The sequence below is a fragment of the Rhyacophila brunnea genome, unplaced genomic scaffold (genome assembly GCF_057557595.1).
Source record: "Rhyacophila brunnea isolate RB1 unplaced genomic scaffold, BYU_Rbru_1.0 scaffold_4, whole genome shotgun sequence".
Lineage (NCBI taxonomy): Eukaryota > Metazoa > Arthropoda > Insecta > Trichoptera > Rhyacophilidae > Rhyacophila > Rhyacophila brunnea.
This window is the reverse complement of record NW_028233068.1, coordinates 31,259,439-31,272,046: the sequence shown is the minus strand read 5'-3', so window position 1 is coordinate 31,272,046 and position 12,608 is coordinate 31,259,439. Positions and strand designations below refer to the sequence as shown.

The 12,608-nt window shown below is 33.4% G+C and overlaps 1 protein-coding gene across 2 annotated transcripts in view; it reads left to right on the top strand.

Annotated features, from left to right (window-relative positions):
• The window catches only part of LOC147067255 (aminopeptidase N-like), a 49,116-nt gene that overhangs the window by 30,901 nt on the left and 5,607 nt on the right, over window positions 1-12,608 (top strand). For both annotated transcript variants that reach the window (XM_085953806.1, XM_085953807.1), the window contains exons 6-15: window positions 117-329; window positions 1,517-1,726; window positions 3,202-3,335; window positions 4,284-4,482; window positions 5,217-5,403; window positions 5,913-6,075; window positions 6,956-7,172; window positions 7,949-8,058; window positions 9,864-10,031; window positions 10,144-10,287. In XM_085953806.1, coding sequence (XP_085809932.1) covers window positions 117-329; window positions 1,517-1,726; window positions 3,202-3,335; window positions 4,284-4,482; window positions 5,217-5,403; window positions 5,913-6,075; window positions 6,956-7,172; window positions 7,949-8,058; window positions 9,864-10,031; window positions 10,144-10,287 — 1,745 coding nt within the window. The remainder of the gene's footprint in view (window positions 1-116; window positions 330-1,516; window positions 1,727-3,201; window positions 3,336-4,283; window positions 4,483-5,216; window positions 5,404-5,912; window positions 6,076-6,955; window positions 7,173-7,948; window positions 8,059-9,863; window positions 10,032-10,143; window positions 10,288-12,608) is intronic.

Below are 12,608 nucleotides of genomic sequence, written 5' to 3'. Positions count from 1 at the left end.
GCAAGGGCATTACATCACCTGTTAAGTGAGGTTTTAGAAAAGTAACCAAACCATTATATTATAATATTATTATATAAGTAAAAATAAAATAAATTGCTTTTTGTCACAATTCTCAGACTCTCTATGCATCAGAAGTGGGACCCCAAGTGTTGAGCTTCTATGAAAATTTCTTCGATGTGCCGTACCCACTGCCCAAACAAGACATGGTCGCAATTCCTGACTTCTCTGCTGGTGCCATGGAAAATTGGGGCTTAATCACTTATCGGGAGACCGCTCTGCTGTACTCGCCTGAAATTACTGCCGCTTCCAACAAATTCTATGTTGCCAGTGTAAGTAATAATTGGTTCTAATGACAAACATTAAATTCAAAGTTATGCAATATAATATATAAATTAAACATAATAAATGATTTAGTTTAATTTAATATGTAATTAAATTATGAATTTATCATGATAAATTGGTCCGAAATGGGGTATGCCGGTATAACAATGTCACACAAGTGCTACATCCACGTTGCAAGTTTGGGAAATACTGGATTATAACAATTCCTAAGGATTAACTAAAGATGCTGACACACAGCCTTCTTCTTTCATAGAAGCTTTGGTTTAATGAAAGTGAAGCTAGGTAATAGGGCCTCTAAAGCCAATGACTAAATTAGCCGCAAGTAATTTCACACCATATGTTCATTTGTAACCAGCTTCACAACAATTATTATTCTCTGAGATTAATTTGCCAGTGCCGAACTAAGGTAAAATATCTCTTGCATTAGTGTTTCAATTTTATAAGAAGTTTTATATAATACTCAATCACAATAATACACACAATGTATTCAGTGCTATCTGGCATGCACAGAAAAATGGTGTAGGGGTGGGTCCATTTCAAATAATTATCCATAATAATTTATTATTGATTTTTAAGGCGATGGGAGGGGACAGGATTAACAAAATCTAACAGATGCCACTGAGTTCTGCATTTAACCCGCGGACCCTCACACTTGTCTTGGTACATACCTTATACCCAGACACTCTGCACTTTCAGTCCAGCTATGAACACTAGCCTGCAGCTATGACTTGTCGCATCCACAAATAATTATAGAATCCGCGTGGCCTAACGGTTATAATTATTAGAATTGTTAGTGTCCATTTGTGTCGTCCGCGCTGTCTTGACCCGTCACAGACCTTGAGTGCCGTAGAATACTGAGAGGAATGGACGCAACCATTTGAGAAGGCTGTTTGACATCACATGAGGTCCTGACGAAGAAAAAGAAGTATTCCACTCACCTTAATAATTTGTATTCTGTCCGGTCCTGAAAACCCCCAAACAATATAGCCTATATCAACTAAAAACGTTCTGAAATCACATTTTGTAATATAAATAGAGTAAATTAATCCCCTGTAGTCCAAAATATTTGGGTAAAATAATATATTATACATATTTTTAAATAAGTAAATATAGTTTTAAATGTTATGATTTGTATGCCAACATGATGCTAAATATTTTTAAATTCCTTTCACAGGTGATTGCTCATGAATTAGCCCATCAATGGTTTGGAAACTTGGTGACAATGAAATGGTGGACAGACTTGTGGTTGAATGAAGGCTTCGCCACTTACATCGCCTCATTGGGAGTCAGCAATATTCATCCGGAATGGAACAGTCTCATGGAGGAATCAGTCAATAATTTACAAGACGTCTTCGAATTGGATTCGCTCAGTACGTCCCACCCAGTGAGTATGATCAATTATTTACACTAACGTTACATTATCATGGTGGTTTTCAATACATGAAAAACAAAAAGGTAAATAACGAACAGTCATTTTTATTAATTAAATAAAGATTTAAGAGTGATAGATTAATAAGTCAGTAATGAATATGTACTAGATTTAAGAATGGTTCTTATTATTGAAAACAGATAATATTTCAATCATTCTTGTTTGTTTATTTATACATGACATATTCAATTAAAATATGTGGGAAAACCAATGACATTCAAAACTACCTACACACACATTAATTAAAACCACAGAACATTGTGTTACCCGCCATAGACATAGCATACCTATGTACTTATTTACACATGTATAAACAATTTTACCTGTTTCTGATGAATAAGTTTTCATTTTCTTAGGACTCAACATATACCTAAGTAAGAAACAAAGGACTTGTATTTACCTTGTCCTGAATAGCAAAAACCCATACTATTTGTATGTGTTAATAATTTTAATATTTTAGAACTAGGTATTACGGCGGATAAAATGTGCATTGCACAAGGTTGGCTAAGAATGACCCATTTTTTTATTGTTTTGAATTGAAACATGCAATGGTTAGTGACTGCCGCTTTTCACCGAGATATCATCTAATTTTCTAATTCCACCAAAAATTAACGAAAACTGCCAAAATATTTATATAAATATATATAAAAAGGATTTCAAGTTATACACATTTATATTTTTTATAAAAATCGATGTTTTTTAAAATAGATATAAAAAATATTAAAACTATGAATTAGTCAAAAATCTCTTAAGTGATGCTTAGAAAACTTTATAAACTAAATTTTAGTAATAAATATGACCATAAAATATATGTAATAATAGGGTGCGGTCCGATTCAACAAATTCACATTTTATTACATTTTTTAAAATTGTAAGTTTATCTTTGACTTAAAATAAAAAATATTTTTCTTTTTAATTTTTTTAGATACATATTTATTCATTAATACAGTTGAAATTGTAAATTATCAAAAAAATGTCTCAAATTGCAAGCTTCGTATTTTTCCGCTAGGTGCCTCTTTAAAAAAGGCTCAGTGAAGACTTTGCAAATACCGTGAAAAGGGTCCCGGAACGCCGTTCCACCGCGTTACATTAAAAAAAGCCCTGTGAATAACCATATCAATATCGATGCTCAATAAATAGAAAAATATCTTTCCCTTTTCTATCCTGCCAGTATAAAAAAATCTCTGACTGCAAATCGCCCTATTCCAGTTGGAGGTCTTTCGATGCTTGGGTTAAATGAAATCGTTTGGGTCATGTTTTGGACAGCCCTAATTTAATGTAGGTACATAATATTTTAAAATTCTAATGCAAACTAGTAGATAGCTACATACACATTGCATTACAATAACAACAACGTAAAGCTATATTAATTCAGCGTAGGCATGCTGGCAGCTGTATCATTTCCTTCACCATTTTTACTTTTGTTTCAGGTATCGGTACCTATTGGTCATCCAAGTGAAATTAACCAGATTTTTGATGCAATATCTTACAAGAAAGGATCAGCCATTTTAAGAATGATGAACATTTTCTTGACTGAAGCAGCATTCAGAAAAGGACTGACAAGGTAATTTTTTATTCATGTACCTATCTTATTATGTATATAGTTTTACATTTTCCAAAAAATTAAGTCTGACATACACATGGGTCTTCTGCGCAGGTCCAATTTTGAAGTCGATGACAGATGATTAAAACAAATCAAAATAGCACTGTTGTTATTCGCATTACGCACTGAACAAAATAATATATATTATACCTACCTATTGTGTTCTTGTTCTTTGAAATAATGGGAAAGCATAAAAAGATGTATTGGATGGTTTTAGAAGACGTTCAGGCAATTTACTTCATCAATTAATATTAATTGTGGAAATAATGCTTTTACATAAGGTACACATAGCATTTTCCTTGGTAATAGTAATTAAAATGATGATGATGTACCTACTGACCATAGTCCTAGACCTTAGATTAACTTTAAAGGAGGACTTTAGGCAATGAGGCACGTTCCTAAATTACCTATAGGTACATAATAATATAATCTATGCCAACAATATAAAGGTTCTAAAATTAAAAAGAATTTGGATTCTTTTTCTTAACTACATCATAGGATGGTCCTTTCAGCTAGTTATTAATAATTTAATACATACTTAATGTAAATAATTTCATTGAAATTGATTATGGAATTTTGTCGGTGATTAAGAAATTTTTCAGTAAAACCGTAATATCAAAAAACAAATCAAACTAATATCATATTCATTACAGCTATTTAATCACAATGCTGGTTGCCTTTCCTTGGTGAAATTTGAATCACCTCCGATAGCGTAGTTATTAAAATTAATTATCATGAGCCATAGGCGAATCGATAGCTCAAAAGATAAAGGAAAGAGAAGTTTGAATTCCACTTACTCCAGTTTGGATTTTTTCAAAATTATGTATTCTAAATAAAATGTTTATTGTTTTTAAGTACATGTCGTATTCTAAAATTGTGTTTTCATTTGGCACATTGTCTACATTTCAGCTACTTGAACAAATACAAATACTCAAATGCAGAACAAGATGATTTGTGGGATAGTCTGACGGTAGCAGGACATGATACTAAATCATTCCCCACAGACATGACGGTGAAGCAAGTCATGGACAGTTGGACCACTCAAACCGGATACCCATTGCTCACAATTACCAGAAATTATGATAATAAAACAGTGTCAGTTGCCCAGGTAAACTGATTTTTGATTAGTACCTATTCTCATTTCAACTTACTACAGACGCAGCCGGATTTACCATGTGGCTAAATGGGCTATAGCTCAAAGTTTCTTCAATTGGTATTATGCTCCGGGGTCTGAAAAATGAAAACATTTAAAACACATAAAAGCAAACGAAACATCTGTCCTCGTGTGAATGAATTTGTAGGGACTGAAAACTAAGACGTACAACATCATAATAGTAAAAAAGCATAACTCTTAAAAATAATTTTCTGGGGGCCTAATATGTATTAGCCCAGGGCCGCTTCGAGCGTAAATCTGGCCTTGACTATAGGTGTTTTTTATATTGTCATACTAGACTTATCATTATGATATCAGTACAACTCGAATGTGGATATCGGCCGGCTCTAAGAAACGTTTTGACTTCCTTCTGCTGTGAATCTTTCTACATAGTCAACTGCCTCAGTCTAGGTAGGCCTCCGGCAGTCTTTTATGTCTATTGAAGAGAAGCCTCTTGGAGGGTTATGTGTATACCATCCGTGAGACATATCCATCAGGGACAACGGGAGGTTCATTATAGAATGGGTCTAGTTACCGGTTGTACCTTCCTCACCGTGTGCCATCTTCGTCGCATACGACTACGTAGGTATCAATATCTCAGATGCGTTTATTGATGGCACAGTTTTAGCTAATAAACTTTGTGAAGATTTTTCATATTGAGTATATATATTTTTCCCTTTATAATTCAGAAACGCTTCTTGAAGTCAAACCCCACAAAGAGATCACTGAACGCTAAATGGTGGGTACCTATCACGGTGAAAGGACCGGCTGATACAGCCAGCAACCCCATTTCTTGGATGAAAGGGACATCTACACACGATATGGCAGTCGGTGCGGAAGCCCATGAATGGCTTCTCTTTAATGTTGACTTGGCAGGTAATTTCTGAGTATTTAATAAAATTAATACGTACTTGTTTTCACCTCCACTACCTGCCACGTTTCCATACTCGTTATATGAGCATATCACTGTGTCGTAACGAATTTCAAACACTGTTTAAAGTTGTGGCGAGTGTGTTAAGTTATTTCAACCAAAATATTTATGTATTTTATCATGTATAGGTACATCCTTTATTTGGTTGGTCAAATTCGAAAATTCTACTTACACTACATTTCCTCCTAGGCTACCTGACAGGTAGAGAGCTTATCTATAGGACATCGGTCATGGGTTTAATTTTGCAGATGACAAATATACATGTTGTTTTCTCAGTGTATGTTTCATCGAATGGCTGCGGCAAATGGTTAATAACCATCGTAAAAAAAGTTTGTTAAAATAATCACTTAATGTGTCCTGCTTAAGAACAAAAACCGCAACTACCTTTTTTATATCAACATTTCTAAAATAAATACTTACATATTTAAACAAATTGAAAATGTTTTATGTCCAGCGGTGTGCCGAGTAAACTATGATGAGACCAACTGGAAGATGCTGATTAAAGCTCTGAAGAGTCCAAAGTTTGGTGGAATTTCACAACTCAACAGATTCCAGCTGATCACCGACTCTATGGACTTTGCTTGGTCTGGCATTATTGACTATAAACTATCTCTAAGGTTTGTAACAACATGTTTTTATAAATTAATACAATCTCTCAAGTAAAAATACTTATGAGGCGATCTACTCAAGACCTAATAAATATTTGGCGCCAGTATTCAAATCAAAGCTGAAGACTCTTATTTCATGAATTAGATGCATCTTCATTGTTGACTAGTGATTATTCAACAAAATGGGGAATCTATGATGATCCATAATTATGTAGTGACATAAATATTTATTTTCTAATGAAATATATATCGTCACCTCAACTATATAACTCCGATTTGGTCATTGTTGGGAAAATGATATAAACTTTACTTGATTATCATAAATCTAGTCTAAAATTATTATTTAAAATAAAAATGAAAAATTGTGCTTGTTTAATTGGGAACAATTAAATAATGTTCAATTGTATGAAAAAATATTGTAGATATATTATTTTATTTATTTAATGCATTTATGGTTTTAAAGTCAGGGCTCGAAATGGACCGGAACGCACCGGAGCGCCGTTCCGGTTCGAGAAATCTGTAAAGTTATCGCTCCGTCTCGTGGACAAAATAATTTGACCGTCTGAGCTAGATATGTCATATAACAAAAAAATCTAGCACACTTATGTTTATAAAATACACATCAAATTTGATAACCATGTTAATTTTCGAGCGCTCCGGTTCGTAATCTTTTCGATTTCGAGCGCTGTTTAAAGATAACTAATATTTTCAAACACAAAATTAATACAGTTCCCATTAACTACTGACTTACCTAGTTCTATCATTTTGTAGAGAAGGAAATGTAGAATCATATTCAATAGCTAATTCAAAAACAATGAAAATCAAGTTATCTAGTTGTAAGATCGAGGTGACAACATTATATATAATATAATATATGTTTCGTTTCTAGCCTTCTCCAATACTTAGTGAACGAAAATGATTTCATCCCATGGTCGAGTGCTCTATCAACATTAGGCGGAATCAACAAGCAACTGAAGAGGACATCTAGCTACGGAGTCTTCACAAGTTACATGAAACAATTACTCAACGATACTTATTTGAAGAGTGGAGGTCTTCACACCAAAGTTATTACTGATCTAGATAAACTTGATTCCGTGAAACATCAGGTAATAAAAAAATGTCACCATACTTCAAAAATTTGTCACTACAAAACCCGTCGGTACGGGTTTGAATCCTGCATCTAGCAAAAATCACATACTTTTCTAGAGCAGACACCATTGGCTTGACCAATATGGCTAACAAGTTAACCTTGTAAAAAGTCTGTTTTTAACATGAGGCATCTATTCCCAAAAACCAATAAGTCCACAATTATGATCAAAATCTTACAAAAAAAAAAATTTTTTTTTGTCCGTATCCAAACCTACAGAGAACATAATATTATGGGGTTTGAATACACAGATTTTTGTTTTTACGAAAAATGGATATTAGCCACTTGCTCAAATTATTAAGTCCATACTCTGACTCCAAACACAAGGCCCGAGTGTTTGTAATTTTTTCACTACAATATTGTCATTAGGTATCCATGGCCTGTTGTAGACCTTTTTCTTTTACATGTATTATTATACCGAAAGATGAAAGTCGGGTCACAAAAAATACTCAAATGGAATATTACAAAACTTATAATTATAATTTAAATTCAAATTCCATTAAGTACTCTTAGTCGATAGTAATAATTTTCTTAATGTTGAATTGTGGACATTTGGAAATAGATACCTTATATAATGTTAACTCTGTGGAAGTATATCTGCTTACGAGTGATAGTATATAACCTTTGCATTCCCATAAACATAAAACAGCTTCCAATAAAATAAATTTCAAATTAATATTGAGTAAATAATGTTATAAAACCAAATATACATGGAACAATAATTTTTTTGTGCAGGTTCTGATTAGTAACTGGGCGTGCAAGATGGGAATTGAAGAATGTCATAAGAATGCTGTAGATCTGTTCACTGAATGGATGTCCGAAGCAAATCCAGACCAAGTTAATAAGTAAGATATATTTACGTTTACAATGCAATGTTGTAACAAATAACATTATCCATTAGAATTACGATAACTACATCATCTCCTATTGGGTGATGTAAGTAAATATTAGCCATCAAATTTATGAGTATACGCCAGGGAACTCAGAAATAATGGGAACTGAAATATACAACGGGTAAGGCGATAGCAGGTAACCGACTCGAGTAAAGATGAATCCGGGTTAAACTTACACACATGTCTATAATACGTTTAACGTCGAATACTGAAAACTGCTCTCGGTTTATGCATTTACGCTCCTTTAATGTTGGTGTATTACACACTATTTATTGCACGTACATAATGCGTGCTTCATTTTCGTAGGACACTCACACATTCAAAAGCCTGCTTCACCATGCGGCGTATTGAATATAGCCAATATTGGTATTCTATTTATTATCTGTTCTGTGGTATACGCATTATAACTTTGCACTTTTTTTGTACTTTTAACTACACTAATACGCCTCTTTGCCTGATAACCTCGCATAAAAGTAGATTAAATGATATTCACTTGTATTAATATAATTTGTAGTAATATATAAATAAATAGATAATATATTATGTAAAAAATATATTTTTAGAATATGTTACATCATTTTCATCCTAGAGCCGGACTGCAAAGTTATGAAGTGACGACTCTACAAGAAATCTGAAAATATTATGAAAAATAAAAAAAAACGCTGTCTTCAAATACTGGAAGAAGCATAGTTGTTAATTTTGTCAACAAATTAAAGTATTGTAAATACGGGATTGGTTTGGTGGGTGACCAGTGAAACACTCTGATATGTATCTATTTAAATATTTGCTTTGATTATAATATAATGTTAATTTATAAATGTGTGCGTTGCAACGCAAGGCAACTTGTATGCCTGTATTGTTGACAGTGCCCAGGGCCTGCCACGGACTGGTTAATTCAGTGACACTAGATAAATGTAAACGGTGTACCGGTGTATAATGATTTAAAAATTATCTTCATTACTTAGGTACCTACCTAATTTCCTAAACTGTGTCATGGGGTTTTGTTCTCTCTCCACCTTCTCATTAGACCAGCCTACAAGTTGACTTGATTTACCAAAGCTACTTAAAATTTAACCACCTTCATATGAGGCTGTCAGTTTCAAAGTCGGTAACTTCCATATTGTCATTTTGTGATAATCGCAAAAAAATGTCCACACAAAACACATTTAAGATTTTTTAAATGTTTATTCAATTTTTTTCTTAGAAAAAGTGAATAGTAAAATAAAATGACCTTAACATCATTAAAATTAATATAAAATTAAGTTTAAAGTTAGTTATATAAAAATGGCGGCTGATAAATGAATATAATAAAATAAAACCCTACAATCAACCTCCGGTTTTATTCTATTTAACTAACGAAGCTGGATTTGGATTACATCATATTTTATGAATACCATGGAAAACTACCTAAAAACTGAGTCAAGAAAAATATTTTTAAAAGTAAAAATGGAGGTTACTGACTTTGAAACTAATAGTTTCATATAATATGACTACTTTGCTTTAATATTTTCACAAAATACTATTACTGATATCTCCATAATGGTTAATAGCAGAGTCTGTGTAATATGTATCCATATTCGGCAAATTCACATGTTCATTCTTCAGTATATGTTTGACCCAATGCTAATAACATTTCCTAGTAATAATTTATAGTTGAGATAATTACCACTCTGTCAAAACCTTATATGTTTGACTCAGATAGGAAAATGATAATTAACTAATGATATGGAATTACAATATTATACTGTGGTTTGTAGGATTCCTAACGACTTGCACAGCATAGTTTACTGCATCGGAGTGGAGAATGGAGGTGAAAAAGAGTTCAACTTTATCTGGGAGAGATACCTCAAAGCCCAAGACCCCAACGAAAAGGTCACCCTTCTCTACAGTCTCGGATGTACCGAAAGGATTTCACTTTTGCAAAAGTAAGTGAAACAAAAAAAATATTGACTATTATCATGATGCAAACACTTTCACTTCATTTTTATATCATATTATTACACAAAAAGAAATTGAGTATATTTCTTTTCTCTCCAGGCTTTTAGAAATGAGTATCACAGATGGCAGTGGAATCAGACGACAAGACGCTAGGAATGTGTTTTCACGAGTCGGATCTTCACAAGTCGGCTATTACGTTGCCAAGGCTTTCCTATATGAACACGGACAAGATATCGCAAACTAGTAAGTACCTATGTATTTATTACACATAAGATTGGAGAGCACGGTTTGTCATATACATAATTCGAGGGCTTAGTGTCAAACAACACTATCTACAAAAGTGCAACTTTACAGGAGAGCCAAAAATCGTTATTTTAGATTCTTGTTACTCAACAAGGGAAATGTTTATTTAAAACCTAATGTTAATATTTTATAATTTACTAGCTGAAGTACCCGGCTTCGCACAGGGTCACTTCGTGGTTATATTTATCTTAGATATTTGAAAAATAATAAGAGTTAATTATTTTTTTAATATTAAAATATCTGTGTAATACAATATGGCAATATGAAAATAATTCTAATAGGAGTAAAGGTCAAACATAAGAACACTAAATTAAAATCGAATCCAAAATATGAAAACGTTTTTAATGTTATTAATATGTAGTAAAAAAAAAATCAAAATTGGATGGAACAAACAAACAACAAACTTTGTATTTTATATAATAATAATTTAGAAACCTTCGCAAGTGTGCGCACAACAACTGACAAAAGTTTCATCGCAATCGGATGAATGGTATAGGAACGCATACGAATATTAGAAGAAGATGATTTTCTAAATCAGAAATCTTCGTGGGCATGCGCATGACAACTCACCAAAGTTTCATTGCAATCGGATTAATGGTATAGGAACGCATACGAGTAGAAGAAGAAGAAGATGGTTGTACTAATTCAAACACCTTCGCGGGCGTGCGCACAACAACTGGTCAAAATTTCATCACAATCGGATGAATGGCATAAGAACGCATACAAATAGAAGAAGAAAAAGATGATTGTACTAATTCAGAAACCTTTGTGGGCAAGGGCACAACACTTGATCAAAATGTCATTGCAATCGGATGAATGGTAGGAACGCATAAGAATAGAAGTAGAAGATGATTTTCTAATTCAGAAATCTTCGTGGGCATACGCACGACAACTCACCAAAGTTTCATTGCAATCGGATGAATGGTGTAGTTACGCATTCCAATAGAAGAAGAAGATGATGGTTTTACTAATTCAGAAACCTTCGCAGGCGTGTGCACGACAACTCACCAAAGTTTCATTGCAATCGGATGAATGGTATAGGAATGCATACGAATAGAAGAAGATGGTTGTACTAATTCAGAAACCTTCGCGGGCTTGCGCACAACAACTGGTCAAATTTTCATCGCAATTGGATGAATGGTATAAGAACGCATACGAATAGAAGAAGATAGAATGAAGAAGAGGAAGAAGATGATGATTTTTATAATTCAGAAACCTCATGGATGTGCATACAACCACTTACCAAAATTTCATTGCAATCGGATGAATGGTATAGGAACCAAGGAAGAAGAAGAAGATAGTTGTACTAATTCAAAAACCATTGCGGGTGTTACCACAATAACTGACGAAGGTTTCATCGCAATTGGATGAATGGTATCTAGAGACCATATGAATAAAAGAAGATAGAATGAAGAAGAAGAAGAAGAAGAAGAAGAAGAAGATGGTTGTACTAATTCAGAAACCTTCGCGGGTGTTGGCACAATTATTGATGAAAATTTTATTGCAATCGGATGAATGGAATAGGAACACTTACGAATAGAAGAATATAGAATAGAAGAAAAAGAAGAAGAAGAAGATGGTTGTACTAATTCAAAAACCATTGCGGGTGTTACCACAACAACTGACGAAAGTTTTATTGCAATCGGATGAATGGTATAGGGACCATACGAATAAAAGAAGATAAAATGAAGAAGAAGAAGAAGATGGTTGTACTATTTCAGAAACCTTTGCGGGTGTTAACACAACAACTGACGAAGGTTTTATTGCAATCGGATGAATGGTATAGGGACCATACGAATAAAAGAAGATAAAATGAAGAAGAAGAAGAAGAAGAAGATAGTTGTACTATTTCAGAAACCTTTGCGGGTGTTAACACAACAACTGACGAAGGTTTCATCGCAATCGGATGAATGGTATAGGAACCATACGAATAAAAGAAGATAGAATGAAGAAGAAGATGATAATTTTTCTAATTCAAAAACCTTTATGGATGTGCATACAACCACTTACCAAAATTTCATTGCAATCGGATGAATGGTATAGGAACCATACGAATAAAAAAAAATAGAATGAAGAAGAAGATGAGGATTTTTCTAATTCAGAAACCTTCATGGGTGTGCATACAACCACTTACCAAAATTTCATTGCATTCGGATGAATGGTATAGGAACGCATACGGGACAGACACACAGACAGACAGACAGACATTTATTTTTATATATTAGTATAGCCTATACTCTTCCCGCAAGTGCAAGCAATAA